Below are 20931 nucleotides of genomic sequence, written 5' to 3' on the forward strand. Positions count from 1 at the left end.
GTCAGAAGAACAGGCAGCAGCAACAGCAGCAGCAGCAGCAGGAGAAATGAAAGAAAAAGAACAAGCAGAATGTGCCACAGCCACTGTGGAAAGTTGAAAAGAGACAGAGCCATAGAGTTTTTCACTGCAATCGCTGAATTCCAGACAATGTGCAATCAGAACTGAAAGGGGGAAGTGCAAGCCAATGCCACGCCCACACTGAAGCACTAGCACTATGCCACACACACTATAGAAAACAGAAACTGCCAGCCAAGCCTTTCTTTCACCATGACGCCTTTCTCTCTGTGGGGGTGTTGGGGTGGTCCTCAAAAGACCAGCAACACAACCACATCCTCAAACCCACCCAATCTCAGAGCAAACCAAACCAAACCAAACTGAACTGAACTAAACTGAAGCAGTGACATTGAAAGGGAAATTACATTTCATGTTTATTGTCTTAATAAAAATAATGTTTTCGCAAAAGAGGCAAAACACACCCATAGACCCCCAGCCTCTATCCCTGCCGCCACCGCCCACATCTCTCCTTCCTTTCATATCACACAAATCATCTCGGATTCAATGCAAAATGCAGATACCCCAAGACAATCTGTGCCTTTTGTAATGTATTTTTATAGCAAATGCAGCAGAGGCAATGGCAAAGGCAAGCACAGGCGGCGCCTTGAATTATTGTTAGCAGTTCAAGGAGTTAAAGCCAAATCCTCTTGAGATTCTTATCAAGGGGTATGATTTATGCCCCAAAATGTGTGTCTGTCCAAGGAGATATAGAGCTGGATATGGACAAATTAGGTTATAGTTATGGCAAGGAAATTTACTTTATAAGATAAAAACATTTCCAAGAATTCTAATTAGTTAATTAAACTTACAAATAAGAAAGTCAAATTTAATATTCACAGTTTTCACATCACAAAACGTAAAATTTCTAACATTGAAAAATACAAATTTTGAATTTTTCTTCTTCAAAAAGGTTAATGATCTTCGTGGTTTTTCAAACTATATAAATTACAAATCTTTTTTAGTTCCAAAACGTTCATAATTTATATCAATGTCCCCTCAAAAAATCATAAAAAGAAATCAATTTTGCATTTTAAAAACACTTTTTACTTATATTAAAATCCTAAAAGAGAGTTTTAAATAAAGTTAAGGGGATAATTAATTAGAGCCCCCAAAAAGTTCTATAACATTTTACCCACTTTTTGGCCACCTTCAACCCACTGTGCCTCGGTTTCGTTTTACGCTCCTTGTTTGCCTTAGCTTCCTTTTGCTGGGTGAGCCGAAATTTAAATATTTGACATTTATTAATGTAATGAAAATGTCATTAAATAAACATGGCAAAATGAAACTGGTTAGCCAAATGTGCGCAGTCAACAGCCGAAATGAAAGCTTTTGCCAAGGCATTCCACCTGCTCGGATATTCCATCAAAAAAAAACCCCCAAAAAAAATGAAGGAAAAGTACATACGAGAGGTATGTGACAAGACCTAGGGAATATTGTTAAGCCTCGGGCCAAAATGCGGCAGAAGCGGCTATATTTTTTGGCTCTTCGCACATTCGTCCGCAGCATAAACACCTGGACAACACGTGGTTTTTCCGCCACTAGCTAAAAATTGCTTTGAAGTGGTGGTCTGAGGGAAATTCAGCGGGGAGACAAAGGAATGCTTCTTTATATTGGCTTTCTGGTTTTTGGTCCGCCTTCCTCCCTTTCTTAGCCCACCAAAACAAAACGCAAAGTGATTCATGTAGTGCAAACATATGTACAACTGTTTGCCCCCGCCACCCCCACAAGATCTCCCCAGAGGAGGTAGCGTTTTTCTTCTGTTTCCATACCATCCGGGTTTTCCTCCATCCAAATGCGTGCCTGGAAAACGTTCGTTTTCTTTTATTTCCAATGCTTATTTACGTAAACATTCTGAAATATCATTGAAAATATGCTACACTGAGGGGAATATGCAAAAAGTAAAACCAGTAAATGTACAATTAACCAAATTGGCATTACCTAAAAATAGGCTTTTACTTTTTGGTTCACTTAGGACTATATATTCTTCTGACATCCATAATTAGCTTTGCAATCTGTGCTCATGTTTAAATAATTGAATAAATCAATCACAGAACCTAATAAAGACATGAAAATAACCTTAAATTATTTACGCTCTGCCCTGGTCTGCCTTTTAAACGGCTCGGCTCCTCTCTCTGTTCTTATGGCCCGAATACCCCCAATCAACTATGAATAAATGCCAGCATATGAACAGCGAAAAAAAAAAAGGAAAAAGAAAACTCAATTAATACACCTTGAATGTGAAAATAGCTGCATGGGGCTAAATAATGTACGAAACAAAACAAAAACCAGCCAAACTGAACGGCCAAAAAGCAAAAAAAAAAAATCAAAATTCATGAACATACGTAGGTTTTGGTAGTGAGCCAGACGGACATTCCGCCGGACGGATAGATAGATAGATAGATGTATGGAATAAAGTAGAATAGGTAAATGGATAGTATGCATAGAATAATAAATATGTATGGAAAACACACACATTGATAATGCCCAAAGGTATAGCTGGGGGATCGGAGGTTGCTTCGTTCCAAAATGTAAACAAAATGCAGGCCACCATCTCCGACCGGTTCGTATCGGGTACGTACGTATCGGTTATTCGGTAATTTGGTAAATCGTTTTGTTTTCAGTTTGCTTCTCGCTACGGCTCGCCTGAAGTTAACATAAACAAGCGGGAAAAACCAGAGACAGGCCGTAATTATTGGACCGCATGTAACATACATAGCCTCAGAAAAAGCTAAAACAAGACAACAACAAAAAATTCTTAAAGATTTCCCGCACTAGAACCTATTTGAAAATGAACTTGATACTCTTCGTTCTCCACAGCTTTTCTCGACATTTCGCTCTGCTCTGTTTTCTCTTTTAGCAATTGTGTGGAAAATTGAAAATCAAATGAATGCGGTCGCGCGCACGGGGAAAAACGTACGAAGAAACGGCAACAATGTCGATATGGCGGCAGCACAGCAATCCAATCCCAAGTCCAACCAACCAGCCGACCGACCGACCGACAGACTCAACCCAAAGCAACCAACAATATGAACTATAAAGGCAACACGAAAATATCGAAGTCCGCTTTTAACCAAAGGCCAAAACAGTAGAATGCAGAAGAGACCTTGTCCAAAGTTGGAAAATGGTTGGGTGGTTGGGTTGTTGGCTAAATGGGTGGGCGGCTCTTGCAATATGAAAAGAGAATACATAAAGCCGGGCAAAGAAGAAATGCGATTGTCCATTTTGCGGTTCTCTTTCTCCGCTGAGAACGTGGGCGAAATAAAAGTTTCCTCTTCGAAAAGCACGCTGTAATAGATATTGATAGGATAATGGATTTTCTAATAGTACTCTATTATAAAAATGGCTTTTAAAATTTCGAATGGTTCCTTTTGAAGTTTTGGATTTACTGAAATTGGCTTTTAGAAGGGAAAAATAGCTACCCTATGGAGTTAAATTATTTTTAAGAAAACTTAATTTCTAGCCAATGGCTGGGTCAGTTTTATTTCATAATTCTTAAAGATTTCCCAATCAAAATTCTTGAAAAAAGTATAACCTTTCCTAATTAGCTATGTTTTATAAATATTCTTCAAAATCTCAGGACTTTAAAAACAGTTTTCCGAAACAGTTTTTCAGAAATGTTCGATAACTTCGCCATCGATTCGTGTCACCGCTTATTAATATTGTTTGCCTTCGCTATAAGGTGATTTAAGAAGAGGTGGTAAACTCGGGTGGGAAGCCCTCGCCCCATATACTCATACGAGTAGTAGAGTGTAGTTTTGTTTAAGGCGGCATGGGCCAATTTTGGGGGCGTGGCATAAGGTTAGTGGGTGTTATAGTAAACCACAAACAATCTGCTGTTTTTATTTATTCCCCCCTTCGCGTTTTTTTGCCCCCCTCTTTGTTTTGCTTCTTTGTTCGGTTCGGTTGTGTTCTGTTTTGCAATTTCTGCTATCACAGCTGCAGTTTACCCATACGTTCTACGTTATGTACGTAAGCATGTACGTATATTTTTTTATTCCTTTATCCTCGGCTAGGTATGTATGTATTGGTAGTGGTGATGGTGGTGGTGAGAGAGATACATAGAGAGAGAGATGGAGAGAGAGAGGGGTATTGTTGTGGGGTGTGGGCAACTTATAGGTTAAAAGGGCCTTCTTTGTTTATCATTATGCTTATTGTAGGGGTAAGGGAGCTGGTAAGGGAGGGGGCGGGGCTGTTTTGAAGGGGTTGTGGGTTGTACTCACCAAGTGATTGAGCATAAATCGCTAAAAATATCGAGAGGAATGAAAGAGCGCTAGCCAAGAATTTTGCCTCCATCTTTGGTATTGATCCGTTGTTGTTGTTGGTTGTTATTAATTATGTTGCCGATGTGTGTTGTTGTGGCTGCTGCTGCTGCTGCTGCTGTTGTTGGTGACTTGGTGTTGTTGTCGTTTTCGTTATTTCCTTGTCATTTGCATTTATTACAGATTTGTGAATTTACTCCGTTTAATGATTGATTAATTATTTGTGGTTGTTGGTTGGTTATAGTGGTTGTGGTTGTTGTTGTTGTTGTTTATTGGTTGTGGTATTTCTTCTTCCTTTGCTTTTCTCTTTTTTTTGTTTTGTACTTTAAGCTTAACTTACTAAATCATTATGGTAAATATTAATTTATAAATAGATCTTTAAATGTATACGTTATTAGGCTTAGTTATTTAATTTGATATTAGTTGATGCTGTTGATGTTGTTGTTTGTCGGTTGCTTGGTTTGTTTTGTTTTTGGATCTTATTTTTTCTCGTTTTGGTGTTTTTGCTTGAATGCGAATTATCTATTTAGTAATTAGACCAGCTTTTTATTTTTTGGCTCTTCCAGCTTTTCTATTTTGTTCTTAATTCATGAAGCTATTTTAGCGCAAAAATCACAACAAAAAAACGTGTGTTATAGAATTTTCTCGTTTTGCATTTCGCATTTGAAGGCAAACTTTTCCTTCTTTTTGTTGTGTCTTTCGTTCGGTTTTAATTTTATGCTTTTTCTCACAACAGAAATAAAATATGAAAAGTCAGCAACAGAAAGAGAAAGCAGGAGACAGCGAGAACTTTTCAAAATACATCAATTTTCAAATTAGGAAGGTAAATTATGAGGAGGAGCAGAAGAGGAGCAGAATCAAGGATGCAACAAAACCGAAAAACCAAAATCAAAACGAAAACCGAACGAACAACATTTAACATTCAACTAAATTTATATTTATTTTAATTATTCTTTTTTTTTTGTTAATTTTTTTGACTGCTGCTAAACACGTGCTGTTCACTTTTAGGGGGGTGCAAGGGTGGGTGGGCGCTTCAGCCTGCTAATTTAACGTTAACTTTCTCATTTTCTGTATTTTCACGCACATTCGAAAAAGCTTTCACACAGTCACACACACACACACATACGCGCCTCAAACTTGTCCCAGTCCAAAAATTCTATTTTTTTGCTGGCAAAACAGAAAAAAAGAAATTATGGCACGTTGACGACTAAAATACTATTTTTTCAGGCTAGACGCAGTCATTGCAAGAGCAAAAGAGATAGATTGTTAGAGAAAGAGACACACACACACAGAGAGAATGAGAGAGAGAGTGGGATTCTTGAGACTGAGAGCAAATAATTATGTTTTACACAAGGAACGCAACAATTTCTAGCTGCTTTTTAGCCAATGGCCATTTGTTGTTGTTGTTGTTGCTAATCCGGCAAGGTAGTGGTCGTACTTGGTTGTAGTTGTTATTGTTGTTACACAACGGGAACACAAGAAAGCGAACAAAATTTGGCAAACGGGCCAAAACGAGGCGAACAGAACAGAGCGAACGGAGCGAACGCGGCGAATTCAGCGGGCAGACTGAAACCGCACACATGACCATCGGACGAGAGTAGCCGCCACCTTCGCCGCTGCCTCTGCCGGCAGCGACGTCGCAGTGATTTGGTTTTGGTTTGATGATATACACTCGTCAGCTTATCTTCACAGTTCCGCTGTTATCTTGACCAGGCCGATTATGAATGCTTCACAAAATGTGTGAAGAATACAAAAAAAAAAGAATATCTCGCAACTTTAATGCCCTTTAAAAAGGAAATCCTATAGTGATATGAAACAACTTAAAAAACTTTCAAAAAGTATGCTTAGAATCGAAGTAAACCTTAAACCTTAATGAAAAATCCAAATATTTATAAATATCTTTAAAAATTCTGTCCAAAAGTATGCCACAATATATCTTAATTCCAAATCTTAAATAAATATCGAAAGTTATACAGAACTATATAGTTGAAGGCATCTTTTTGAGAACTTTTACAGAACTTGGCACTTCTAATTAAGTTGACGGCCTATCTTAATAGTTCTGTCGTTATCTTGACCAGGTCATATACGACTGCTTATAAAAATTCCGAGAAAGTCTTAGGTAATCGTAAGCTTTCAAAGTAACTAACAATTTGGCTTTAATCCAAAACTAGAATGTAGCACACCACGAAAAACGATTTAATTATAAAATATCATGATTCCTTTTAAGTGGATCCTCTGCTCTGGAGAGTATTGGTACCGCCGTTTCATTCCTTAACTTATCTTAATTGTTTTTATCTAGAACAGGTTGATTAGGAATTTTTCACAAAGTGGTGAAAATATATATGTACATGAACCTAAAGGAACGTTTCTTTACATTTAAAAGCAATAATAGCAATAGCAATCTTCTGTAGAAAAATGTGATCCACTCTAGAAAAACAATTTACGTACAGAATCAAGAAAAAATGATACTGCAATCGAGCAAAGATTGTAGTAAGATCGTCAAATGACACTCTCTGAGAGTAATTACGACCAATTAGGTGATGATCGAAGAAAAATAACATTCCATTTGCCTCACTGCATGATGTCCGCATAACCGCTGATAACAGACGCTGCCTTGAGATCTATTATTTTTTTCGTATTGCGGATACGTAGCCAGAACAACTATTTCCAGCCTTATCAATGCGGTAGGACAATCCCTGACTGAGCAGCGGATAAGATAAGAAGTGGAGAAGTTTCTGCTTGCTACTCGCCAGTGCTGACACATTTTAAGATCATAAACCTTATAGATTAGGGAGGTATCTAAGCCAGTTATTATGGGTTCAAAAATCTGTCTAAACTTTTTATGATAAAATCCCTCACGAAATATGTTTTCTTCCAAATATTATTGCTTGAGAAACTCTTAAAATATTGAACTATCCGATGTACTGCTATCCGCCCACAAGAATTACCATAAAAACGAGTAAACATTGTTTTAAACAATTTTAAGATGCAGGAAAACAGCTAAAGAAAATAAATTTCCAAAAATTCTGGCAATAAAACAGACAAACCGACAGCGCTAAATCATAGCCGGGGTCGCTTTTTGTTTACCGCCAGACGACGTGAGGCCAGGCAACGGCAGATGGACTACGCCAGTAGTAGATGTTTCCGTAACGTGTCACGAATCAGACTCTCATTATATCGCATTAAGATAAAGCCCCAATGCAGTACTTTGAACAAATACGGATCTCCCGTTCGTACCATCACCAACGCCATGACCAACAACACCCTAGCCTCATTATATAATATTATATTATAGCGAAGCATGGTCGACAACGACGTCAGATGTCCGCGGCCCAGTCACAGAGTCCCAAAGACCCAGACCGTCCAAACTGACCGCTCTGGTCCATTGCCGTCCCGCTCCCACTGTCGCTCCCACTGGTTTCGGTCGGTTCTGTGCGGTTCGCACATGAATACATATACATTTATACATATGTATATATCCAACTTTTCGGGCAGGGAACTTTGCTAATTCGGCATTGCTGATGGATCCGGGGTATCAGAGGAAGCGGAACCAACAGGCGGGCGGACGGTGGGTCGTCTCGTCGCATTTATTATTGGTCAGCCGTATTTATTTTTACAAATCTGTGAGAACAAATATGAAATCAGCTGATTGCATTACCCGCTGAGCGTAGCGATTAAGGGTATATAGTATTCGATGAGCTGTTTGCGACATTCATCCCGAAACATTTGTAATCATTCCAGATTTAGCTTAAATTAAAGCATTAGTAACTAATATACCTACATATTTTCTATTAATTAAGTTCACTTATCTATCAGTTCATTTAACTACCTGTATTTCCTAGATGATAGTAAATGAAATATCATTCTAGAAGACACTTTCTATGACGACAATGCGTGATTTCACAGTTTATAAATTTTCCTAAGCTATTGCAAATTGATAACACATGAATGCCTAGGCACTTATTACTCATGTTTGACAGGCTGAAATGAAAAACTTTATTGAGATAATGTGATTGATTAAGGAAACAAATTATCTCTTTCGTTTTTCCTTTGTAGCATTTAAGAAATTTCTATTATATTTTTCAGTTGATTTATAAAACAATTTCTCACATTTAAGCCTCTATTTAGAAATATTCTAATCAAATTAGTTTGAAGACAACAGTCAAGACAAGTTTGTCAAGGAAGGAGCCCCTTCTTTAATAATGAAGTATCACATTAAATGAAACTTAAATAAAATTTATGGCTATATAATAGGCCATTTCACTATCCAATGAGACAACTAAATATACAAAATTGATTTCATCTCATAAATTTGGCTATATATTTCACTATTTTCTTGTAGTTTCAAATTAAATTTATGATGGAGTAAGAGCATCCTACACAAACTAGTTTCGAAAGCCGCGTTTTGGAAGGGGCGGAGGGCGCATGGGTTGCTGTGTGCGGCATGTTATCGATTCGGAGGAGAAACAAAAAACAATGCTATCGATTTGCTGCTGGCCTCGAGGTCAATCGAATGCTAAATGCCATGGTAGTTGTGTGCGGGCATTTGTGCCAAAGTTTTGTTCCTTCTTTTGCGTTTTATTGGCAAACTTTGAGCATAAACACTTTGGAGACAAATTGCCCTAACCGCAAGCTAGGCAGCGGAATATAATAGAGCAGCAGCATAACGTCATCGTCAGCCATGACTCAGTTTATTTGCTCTCTCGCACACTCACTCAAACTTAAGACCCCCTCCCTCAACACACACACACACACACACACACGCTCAAACTCATTTTCAAGCGGCACACTCACACAGACGATGCTGTTCTGAGCTGAGGCCAAAAATCGAACCTGAGGGATGCCCGAACAAAAAATAAATTAAATAACATTCGGCAGGGTAAGGTGCCAATTTAATTGCCTTAATTAAAAGGCTTAGAAAAATATGACTGAGCTCCATCATCATCGCAATCGAATTCACGCGCTCGGTTGAAAACTCAGCTTCTTCTTCTTTATTTGGCCAATAAAGTTCATTCAAATGAGTGTGTGTGTCGGTGGTGTTGTCATTGATGGTGGGGTACAGTAAAGACAGGCTTTGAAATCGATTGTATAAAGCTATAAAGAACATCTGGTATATTATTTTTGATTAAATGGGAATTAAAGAAAAGAATATGTAGCTCGAACTTTTTGTCAAAAAAACTTAAATAATTTGAAATTTCGTAACAATCTTCTCTAAAAAGAATACATATAAAATATACTATAATATAAGAATTGTTTAAGTAGTATTGATTGATATAATTTGCTTCTAAAAGTTTTAAATGTATATCAATACTGAATCAAAACTAACTTGAAATTTTATGTAAAAGGGTTAACTTTGGTCAATTATTCCTCCTTTGTTTTTAACAAAATACTACACAAAAAAAATTGACTTTAATATTTGAAAACCAATGTTATAGAGTCCTAGGCATTATCTACTTGTAACCCACTGTGGTTGTGATCCGTGGAGTATGCAACGGAATTTTAGTTGGAAAAAAGCACCGGGGAAACCGCAATTAAGGATGAGTTGAGCTATTTTGAGCCATTGTTCATTAGTTGAGAGCCATCACTGTATCGATGTTGATGTTGGTGTGTCATGGCAGGCTGGATGACGTGATTGTCTCCTCTCCTCTTCTCTGCCACTATGTCCCTCTCTCTATCTTTCTCGCTGCTTTTCTCCTTTCTCTGCGCCCGCATATGATTAAAACGGCAAAACAAGATAAAACTCGTTGGAGCAAAGGAGCTGCTGCCGCCTGCTTATTGTTTTTGTTGTTGTTAGTTGGTTGGTTGGATAGGCTTTGCCAGTGGGTCAGTGTTGGAAAAGGGGCAAGGGGAATGGGGTCGAAAGGGGGCGTTTGTGGGAGGAAAAATATACGCATGACACTCCTTGCCGCCGCACTCATACACTCGCACACACTCACTGGCAGATATACCAACACCATCGTAGCACGCGACACACGCATACGAGGTCACTCACACAGGCGCAGGGCCGTACTCCCCACACCCACACACTCGCACGCATTAAATGTTATTAGTTTATTTACAGTATTAACAAAAGTTCTTGGCAATGGAATAGTGTACATCATACATACATCACACTGGAGAATGAACAAAAGAGCAGGGCAAACACCCACACACACACTATATGTATGTATGTATATTCTTTAAACACTTTTCGGCATAGTAATAGTAACGCGTTGAGGTTTTAGTTATTCGGTTTTTTTTCTTTCTTTATTGGCAAGGGAGGGGATGGGTTTATCATTCTCTTTTTCGCTTTCTTTCTTTTTTAGCAGCGATGACGACAGCGTGCGCGGCGCTTTTCCCTACGCTGCTCCGCTTTTTTGCCTTCAATAACATTTACACTTTGCACTATTTATGTAATAGTTTTTCAATCGGTGCGCGGTGTTTTATCTCAGCACGATTTTCGGGCACTGGCTGGCGAGCAGTTGCCGCAGACTGGGTTACGAATTATGTACATTTTTCACATTTTTCCCCGATGATTTTTCTTTTGTGTTTTACTACCAAAGAAGAGAACAAACTACCAATACACACGCACGCACTCTCGCACACACACACAGCGAGCGAGGCACGCACCACACACACTCACACATTCGTACACATGTACACCGCTCAATGACGAAATTCCTCGCACAACGTTGACAACTCTAGGTTCTAGCTCTCCCAGCTCCTCTGCTTTTGCTGCGTGCGAGTGTGTGTGTGTGTGAGAGAGAGGGTACTTGTACTGGTGTGCTTTTCGTCATAATTTTTGCGTTGGGCAACCCAGCACCTTTGACTTCTTGACGACTTTTCACATGTACTATGCACGAGCAGGCGCACACTTTCACCGCTGGCACACGGGCTGGGCTTTAAACCGATCGACTTTGCACTCTTTTTTGCAGTTACCTAGCACACAAAACACAAAAATTCGATTTTTTCCTCGCTGATATTTTCACGCGAATGACCTTACATCACATGCATACAATACACACACACACATACAACTGAGGCGGCTGTATGACCAAAGCATGCAGTTCTTGGCCGCAGAAATACTTCACGATTAATACTAGAAAAGCAGCCCTCGGCCATTTTACACCACTGGAAGGAAAGATGGAAGCTTTGCCATCCCTATTTTTGGTTATTGAAAGTAGATTTGTCTCTGTCTCACCCAGGACAAAGCTGTTCGTGAAATACTACATATTTCTCAATAAAAAATATACAAGTTTCTTTTGCAGTCACATTACCATCTCAGTAATTTTTTTTAATTATTATGAAATTTTAAAAATTGTCAGAAAAATAAATAAAATTGTGACATGTAGCCAAAAGGAATCATTTACTTGAGATTGTTTCCTGCATTAATTACCTTTGAGAATTATTAACTAAAACTTTATGTATTAATTTTTTAAAATTTAATAATGCAAAATGAGGTTCAGCAGTTAGCAAGAGCCGATGGTATTTTCAAGTTTTTTTTGCTAAAGCTACAATTGCAAAGATACAGATGGAAGTTTGAAATCAAAAACCGAATCGAATTCCTATTTTTAAACACAAGAAATCCGGTCACACCTGCGTTCTGGTATTTCCCAAAACAGTATATATTTTTTTGCGCTTTTAAAACGGTCACACTGCATCAGTCATCAAAGCGGGTGTGGATCACTGTTGGTTTTGTGTTGTTTAAGTTTTTCGAATCTTTGAGTTCCCGAGTTAGTTTTATTTACCTTTCTGTTGATTAATACAATGTGTATAGTGTGTTGAGCAGCTTGAGCAGATTAATTTCGAAAACGAGGTAAGTAAAGGAGCGTTTTAGATGATGCTCCACTAGGCGACCCGCCCAATTTGTGTGTTTGCCTGTCTCAGAAATGTCTAAGCCAGTGTTATTGTGTTGTTGTTGGCACATGGGCGTTGACCGAAAATTTATGTAGTGGCTTAAATATTTGATTCAACTTTTCCCTACTTGTTTTACAATTAAAGAGGAATTACATATTAGTAAGGAGTTTCTTGTGAGTAGTTTTTCTCCTGTTTTAACGAAATATGAAGCTGGCGTTTTAGCCACCTGCTGCCCAATTTGATTCCGGCGTCTGGTTGAGTTTTTTCTTTGCCCCTAAGCTCTCGAATTTCGCCAACAGTTGCTCCTTTGACCGCCCAAAATGTCCTGCTTGCCGTTTCAATTGCTCTTTTGCCCTCTCAACTTATTTTGAATGGGTCTTCTCGGCTAATTAATGCCCACTTTACTTACAACGTTTGTGGTGGTGTGCCCGCGTGCACAGAAAGAAAAACAAATGGAATTCCATCCCTTGTTGAAAAGTAGAATGTAACATAATCCACATATTCAAAATATTTAAAAAATATAAATAGAAAATTAATAATTTTCTCTACTTTAGTTTTATATTTTGTGTAGCAAAATAATTTAATATACCTAAAGAGATATACTTTTCTCTCTGTGTAGGTGTGTGCGAAGGGTGGATTACAAGTCGCACTGTTGAAATTATTACGAGTTCGGTATTTGTTTTCACTGTCGAGAGTAGAGACCCCTATAGGCCAGTAACTTCTGCTGCTTCAGTGCACAGAATATCTCGCCCGAGGCACATATAGACACCTATATCTATGGTCAGGTAGCAGCCGTTTTATTTGCGTGTTTCGCTCAGTTCCAGTATGTTGGCTATCCCTTCCCTTCCCTTCTATGCCTTTCCTTTCTTTGCCTCACCGGTAAATGCATTTCAAATGCAGACACACTCCCTCTGCTTTACAGTTTCATTTCACCTTTTCTTTGTATGGTATGGTATGGAAGTCGGTGCCTCATTGTTCTCCTCCTGACTTGGTATCCCTTTTTTTATGTTTGCCACAAAGTGTTGACTTTTTACCTAGCTTAAGGAGTTAGTACCTGAGTAGGGAGATTCTAGAGGTCCTTGCTCGAATGATGTATTCCCTGCCACCCGGCTGATCGTGTGCTGATAAGCCAAAGGTCCAGAAATTATGCGCATATTTTAATGTTGCAAACATTCCACCACCGACAATTTGACAAAATATTAAAAAAATAACGGAATAAAAAGGCGAGCTTATTTTTTAATTGCAAATAATATTTACGAGACTCCATTAAGGGCTTCATATTTATAACATTAACCTATTTGTGAATCTTTATACTGAAATAATCATAAACATTTCATTGGCTGTATAATTATATTCGAAATCAAAGTGGTTTTTTGTGAAGCAGGGATTTCATAATCCTCTTCCAAATCAACCATAAATTACGGACGCATTAAAAACGCATCGGTCGGGAAACTTGAATGCCCCAAATCCCTGCGTGGCACACATCTTTCCATCTAAGACTAATTGCGCACCCACTTGAATGACATTTTACTTAATGTTTGACATAGTTTTAATAGTGCCGCTTCTGCCCCTTCACATGATCTCCGTGGAGATACGTTCATTGCTCCTGTCAGATCGACTCTAAAGTCTATTAATACCAACTTCGGCGCCCTCATTAACGACTTGTTCGCAGCACGCGGAAATCAACCGACCAAATACAATCCTCGAACACGAGTTGCGGCCCATGATTTGTGCAGTAGGGTGTGTCAGGCTTATATGGAAATATTTGTGGAATATCTTTGATCAGTTCCTCAATATGTTTTCCCTTAATTGTTTAGCAGAAGTTAATAAATAAATATCAAAAACCACGTAAAGAAAGTTTAACCTATTTCTCTCGTCTAACATTGAAGAAAATTGATAATATTCTTTTGGATCGAAGATTATATCTGGGCACCCATTATTTGCGTTGAAATATTGATGCACCCTATTGGACAGGCATCAAACAACAGGCAGAACACCCAAATCAGAGCCCTCTATTTATAGTACACGGGAGATGCAACTATATTCTGCGATTCTAATTCATTCACTTCTGACTTCTCCTCAGCAAAGATGTGGCACTCGCTGCGCGCCCTGCTCGTGGTAGCGGCCGTTTTGGATGCACTGCACCCGACGGTCAGTCAGAGCGACACCTACTACAATCCCAATCAGAATCAGCAGAATCCACAACAACCGCTCCTGCCCAACCAGCAGTGGGGCAACAATCCTCAAACGAATCAGTATGGCAACAATCCTCAGATAAATCAATACGGCAACAATCCCCAAACGGATCAGTATGGCAACAATCCGCAAACGAATCAGTACAATAATGGCCAAATCAATCCCAACGATCGCCCGCCGTTCAGGACCGATTCGGGAAGCTACAATAATCTTGCTGGACAGAATGAGTACGGTAAAGAGGGCTTTCCGAACAACGAAGAGCCTAGTTTGACAAGAGGAAAGTCTTCGTATAACATCAAAGCCACCTTTTTGGAATCACTTCATTCAAGGGAGCCTACTTACTTTATTGTGGCCTCCCGAATGGTCAGACCTGGTCTAATTTATCAGGTGTCCGTGTCCATTCTTCAAGCCCAATACCCGATAACAGTTCACGCTAGCATTGCATGTGATGGTGTCCAAATCAGCGGGGACTCCAAGGATGTCAAGGAGGGCGTGCCAGAGACGTTACTCATGAGGATCCCACCCACCAGTGTGACTGGAAGCTATAAGCTAAGAGTAGAAGGTTTCTATCAGAATGTTTTTGGTGGGCTAGCATTCCTGAACGAAACGAGACTGGACTTCTCACAGCGATCCATGACGATCTTCGTGCAGACAGATAAGCCGCTTTACATGCAAGGAGAGACTGTAAGGTTTAGGACAATTCCGATCACTACCGAACTCAAGGGATTCGACAATCCCGTGGATGTGTACATGCTGGACCCAAATAGGCACATTTTGAAGCGGTGGCTCTCACGGTAAGTTAACTTAAAATGATTCCTGAACAAAAAGTTCTTCTTTCAATGCTTCTTAGAAAATTATACTGTTGAAAACATTGATTGACTAAACCCTTTCTTTTGTATATGCAGACAATCTAACCTGGGTTCTGTTTCACTGGAGTACAAGCTGTCGGATCAACCCACCTTTGGTGAGTGGACCATCCGTGTGATTGCCCAGGGTCAGCAGGAAGAGAGTCACTTCACGGTGGAGGAATATTACCAGACGCGCTTCGAAGTAAATGTCACCATGCCAGCGTACTTCTTTACCACTGATCCGTATATCTACGGAAGGGTGATGGCCAACTTTACCAGTGGTTTACCTGTAAGAGGTAATCTTACAATCAAGGCTACGATCCGACCGATTGGGTACTTCAGCAACCAAGTGCTGAATGAGAAGTTTCGCCTGGGTCGGTCGCCTTTAGAGCAGACTAATCTTTACAATGAACGGTGGCGCTACAATAATCCAAATCAGAATCCCCAAGTGCCGTATAACATACCTGGGCAGCTGCCCCAGGATGGAGCAGATCTCTCCCAGGATGTTCTCTACAGGAATCAATATGTGGTTGAGCGGCATTACCAGTTCGACGAAGAGTGGCCTTTCTGGGTGAAAAAACCAGAATACCAGGAAACCTACGAGGCTTGGACTGGAACTTATCGAAAGACCTTGCCGTTCCTGCGCTACTTTAATGGTACTTTTGACTTTAAGTGGCCCTTAAGGGAGCTGGAGCTTCTGGTGCCCAACTTGGCCAACTCGGAAGTGCTGATCACAGCCACAGTTGGTGAGAGGTTCTATGATGAGATCATCAGTGGTTACTCCGTGGCCAGGGTGTATAACTCCAGTTTGAAAGTGGTCTTCCTCGGCGAGTCACCTCAGGTTTTCAAGCCCGCCATGCCATTCACCACTTATCTGGCAGTAGAGTATCATGACGGTTCGCCAATTGATCCAAACTTATTGCGCCAGGGATTAATGGAAGTCACTGGCTTCGTAGAAAGTCGCAATGGTGGTAGGAGAGATTGGCCAGCCCAGCGCTTGCAGATGTCACAGCAGAGCGATGGCATCTGGGAGGTGAAGATTGACATTAGGAATGATCTGAACCTAGATGAACGACCACAATCGAGGGATTTCTTGAACGGCATACAAAATATGCGATTGCAGGCGAACTTTATAGACCCCCGAGGGGAACGCATTCAAACGGAGCTTCTGTTGGTGTCCCATTATTCTCCCAGAAATCAGCACATCAAGGTAACCACCAGCACTGAGAAGCCCGTAGTTGGAGAGTACATTATCTTCCACATTCGTACGAATTTCTACCTCGAGGAGTTCAACTATCTCATCATGTCAAAGGGTGTTATTCTGGTGAATGACCGCGAGACCATCACGGAGGGTATCAAAACAATAGCTGTGGTCCTGAGTTCCGAAATGGCACCTGTAGCCACTATGGTGGTATGGAAGATTAACCAACAGGGACAAGTTGTGGCAGATTCCCTAACGTTCCCAGTAAATGGTATATCCCGGAATAACTTCACCGTATACATTAACAACCGCAAGGCAAGAACTGGAGAGAAAGTGGAGGTGGCCATCTTTGGAGAGCCTGGTTCCTATGTCGGATTATCTGGCATAGACAGTGCCTTCTATACGATGCAGGCGGGCAATGAACTTACCTACGCTAAAATCATAACAAAAATGTCTAGCTTCGATGAACAGACCAACGGAACTTACAAGCACATTTGGTACTCCCACGAGGGCAATCCCGATGAGTTGGTGTACTTCCCCGCCTCGTCCTTCGGCATCGATGCAAATCGCACTTTTGAGTACAGCGGATTGATTGTTTTTACGGATGGCTATGTGCCCAGAAGGCAGGACACGTGTAATCGTACTTTGGGTTTCGGAGAATGCTTAAGTGGACGTTGCTATCGTCTGGAGAAGCAGTGTGATGGCTTGTTTGATTGTGACGATGGAACGGATGAGATCAATTGTCATCCCAGGAATGACACCGAGCTCTTAGACTACAGAAAATATCGATTCAATCGAGTGCTGCGTCATTACGAGAATGTATGGCTCTGGAAGGATGTGAACATTGGACCACATGGTCGATTCATTTTTAACGTAGAGGTGCCAGATGTTCCTGCTTACTGGATGGTCAGTGCTTTTAGTGTGAGCCCATCCAAGGGCTTCGGAATGATCAACAAGGCTTTGGAATACGTGGGAGTTCAACCTTTCTTTATCAACGTAGAAATGCCAGAGGCTTGCAGGCAGGGAGAACAGGTTGGCATCCGTGTCACTGTGTTTAACTACATGACCACTCCTATCGAGGCTATTGTGGTGCTGCATGATAGTAAGGACTACAAGTTTGTGCATGTGGAAGAGGACGGCATTGTGAGGTCTTACAATCCTAGAACCAGCTTCGGTGAGCATCAATTCTTCATATACTTGGAGGCCCAAGGATCCACTGTGGTTTATGTTCCGGTGGTGCCTCAGCGTCTGGGCAATATTGAAGTGACCCTGCGCGTAGCTACTCTGCTGGGTACAGATACCATCAAGAGAACATTGCATGTGGAGTCGGATGGTCTGCCACAGTATCGTCATCAATCGTTGCTCCTTGATCTTTCGAATCGTGCCTATGTCTTGGAGTACATGCATGTAAATGTGACCCAGACGCCAGAAATCCCCTACCAAGTGGATCGTTACTTTGTGTACGGCTCGAACAAGGCTAGGATATCCGTTGTGGGAGATGTGGTGGGCCCGATTTTCCCCACCATGCCTGTGAATGCCAGCTCTCTACTCTATTTGCCCATGGAGTCGGGCGAGCAGAATGCCTTCAGTTTCGCCGCCAACCTCTACACGATTATGTACATGCGATTGATTAATCAGCGCAACAAAACGATGGAGAAGAATGCCTTCTACCACATGAATATTGGCTACCAACGGCAGTTGAGTTTCATGCGGCCCGATGGCAGCTTCTCACTTTTCCGCTCCGACTGGAATAACTCAGACTCGTCTGTTTGGTTGACCAGCTACTGCCTGAGGGTATTCCAGGAGGCCAGCTTCTACGAATGGGAAAACTTTATATGGATCGATGCCACCATTATTGAAAAGAACATGCGTTGGCTTCTGCAGCACCAAACGCCACAGGGATCTTTCTATGAGGTCACTTGGCTCCCGGACAGGAAGATAAATCGCACCAACTATGACAAGAACATCACGCTGACATCTCATGTGCTCATCACTCTGGCCACGGTAAAGGATATTTCTGGAACCCTGGGCTCCAGAGTTGCTTTGGCAACTCAGCGAGCTTTGGCCTATATAGAGAGAAATATGAATTTCCTGAAACACGAGGCGCAACCATTTGATGTGGCCATTACCGCCTATGCTCTTCAGCTTTGCAACTCTCCGATTGCCGAGGAAGTGTTCTCCATTTTACGGCGCCAGGCCAGAACGATAGGCGACTTTATGTACTGGGGTAACCAGGAAATCCCGCAACCTCCACGCAAATTGGAAAATCAAAAGTGGTTTTCACTGCCCCGCCTGCCTTACGAATATGATTCTTTAAACATAGAGACCACCGCCTACGCGTTATTGGTTTACGTGGCACGTCGCGAGTTCTTCGTGGATCCCATTGTGCGATGGCTTAACTCTCAGCGCTTAAACGATGGCGGATGGGCGTCCACTCAAGATACCAGTGCAGCACTCAAGGCCCTTGTGGAATATACAGTGCGGTCGAGGCTGCGCGAGGTATCCGCGCTAACAGTGGAAATCGAGGCCTCATCTCAGGGCGGAAAAACGCAAACCTTTTACATTGATGATACAAATCTGGCGAAACTACAGAGTATTGAGGTAAATTTCTATATATTTTCAAAGTTTTAAAAGAATTTTATAAATAATGAATACCTATTTCAGATTCCAGATGCTTGGGGTACCATTAAGGTGCAAGCCAAGGGTGCAGGTTATGCCATCTTGCAAATGCATGTGCAGTACAATGTGGACATCGAGAAATTCCAGACCAAGCCCCCAGTGCCAGCATTTGGACTTCACACCAAGGCAGTCTTCCATGGCAGGAATCAGTCGCACATCTCCTACGTGGCCTGTCAAAAGTAAGTATTATAAAGTTTTTAAATTATAATTCATATTTAAACGTTTATTTATATCTTTTTTAGCTGGATAAACCAAAACGAGTCGCAACGCTCGGGCATGGCTGTTTTGGATGTGGCCATTCCCACTGGCTACTGGATTCAGCAGCAAAAGCTTGACAGCTATGTGCTCAGCAATCGTGTTAGGAATTTAAGAAGAGCTCGCTATATGGAACGCAAAGATTGTCTTTTACTTCGATTATGTAAGTTTGATTTTCATAAATAAATTTAAACTCAAAATTAATGGTGAATTTTGTTGCTTTCAAACAGCTTGATCATGAGGACATCTGTGTAAACTTCACCATAGAACGCTGGTATCCAGTGGCCAATATGTCGCGCTATCTGCCGGTGCGGATCTATGACTATTATGCACCGGGTAAGTCGAGTCTAAAAATTTCCAATGTTTGACAATCCATTATTTCTCTTTTTCTGATTATAGAACGCTTTAACGAATCGATATTTGATGCTCTGCCGACATATCTGCTGAACATCTGCGAGGTGTGCGGTAGCTCTCAGTGTCCATACTGTTCCATCTACAACATGGGCTGGCGCGCATCCATGTCCATGTCCCTGCTCTTCTTTAGCGTTTTTATATACCTGCTGCGGAGTCGTACGCACCTGGTCTTAAATATGATGCAGCTGCTCACATAGAAAAAGAAAGAAAGATATCCACAAAGTCACCTACGAATCACTTTGCTAAGATTTATAGTGTTTTTGTTCATTTATTAGTTTTTTGTTTTGAGTTTTAGATTTTTTTGTTTGCCAACGAAATTGCATTCCGTCCAAAAATGCTGGTCAACATTTTGGTTTTATTTTTAGTTTTTTTCTCTGTAGTACTCCATAGACCCGCTGTAGAATCGAATGTACAAAGCAGCAGTTAATCATAATTTAATTTTTATTTTTATTGCTGAACAAAGAATATTCTGCTAAACATAAAGCAGACCACATGTAGCCACCTAATGTATCTTGTAAGTTGTAACGAACCGTACTATGCCTTATCATAGAGCGGGCTCCAAGTGCGGAATGAAAAATCAATCAATGTGTCTTTCACAAAATGCCTTTAATAGATTTTAGAAATCGTTAGGAAATGTATCTTGACAAAATGTTTGAATGCATATCAAATGAGAAATTATCTAATTTGTATTAATCTTGAATTATTTTTAAACGAAACTAAGCGAAAAACGTTGAATAAACCGTCCAATTAATTTATGCAATTAATGAATCTGCATAGTTTGTAAGTTTTATACGTATTCCCTCCAAATGAATTACAAATAGTTTTTAAATTCTATAAAAAAATCTCACATATCCATGTCTAAGAAGCTGAATAATACCACATTGAAAAGTCCCCTTTCTTACTTTAAGAATCGAATCTCCATGCATTGTCTTGTGTTTTCTTTTGTAATAAACGAACTCTGAAAATAAATAAAAATAATGTTTTACAAATTGTGTTTTATTTGTTAAGCATGCTCAAAAAACACTGAAAGTAGTCCAAAGAGCTGATTAAAGATGCTGTTTTAAAAATAACAAAATTAACTTTTTTTAATTTAATTTTATTTATACATGCTATAACCAAAAGTTTAACTTAAAAATATAACTGATTTAACTCAGCTCGACAATAAAAGCGTTTCTTGTTCCGATACTAC

The 20931-nt window shown here is 40.3% G+C and overlaps 2 protein-coding genes across 8 annotated transcripts in view; one reads left to right on the top strand and one right to left on the bottom strand.

Moving 5' to 3' along the window:
• The window catches only part of LOC108106096 (neuroplastin), a 36548-nt gene extending 25219 nt beyond the window's left edge, over positions 1-11329 (bottom strand). For 3 of the 7 annotated variants that reach the window (XR_005993865.1, XM_017212955.2, XM_017212960.2), the window contains exons 1-2: positions 11232-11317; positions 4275-4908 (exon numbers count right to left, since the gene is read on the bottom strand). Coding sequence is in view for 6 of the 7 variants with exons in the window: in XM_017212955.2 (XP_017068444.1) it covers positions 4275-4347 (73 nt within the window). In the remaining variant the exon portion in view is untranslated. The other 4 variants (XM_017212956.2, XM_017212958.2, XM_017212959.2 and 1 more) reach the window with 4 other exon arrangements.
• A 598-nt stretch (positions 11330-11927) lies between these two features.
• LOC108106157 (CD109 antigen) lies at positions 11928-20720 on the top strand. Its single transcript, XM_017213066.2, is given in 8 exon segments — positions 11928-12108; positions 14233-15139; positions 15251-18995; positions 19059-19252; positions 19316-19466; positions 19468-19491; positions 19559-19664; positions 19728-20720. Coding segments are annotated over 7 exon segments (5334 nt in total). The 5' UTR covers positions 11928-12108; positions 14233-14237; the 3' UTR covers positions 19940-20720.
• Positions 20721-20931: the final 211 nt, after the last annotated feature.

The sequence above is a fragment of the Drosophila eugracilis genome, unplaced genomic scaffold (assembly GCF_018153835.1).
Source record: "Drosophila eugracilis isolate 14026-0451.02 unplaced genomic scaffold, ASM1815383v1 contig_386, whole genome shotgun sequence".
NCBI classification, from domain to species: Eukaryota; Metazoa; Arthropoda; class Insecta; order Diptera; family Drosophilidae; genus Drosophila; species Drosophila eugracilis.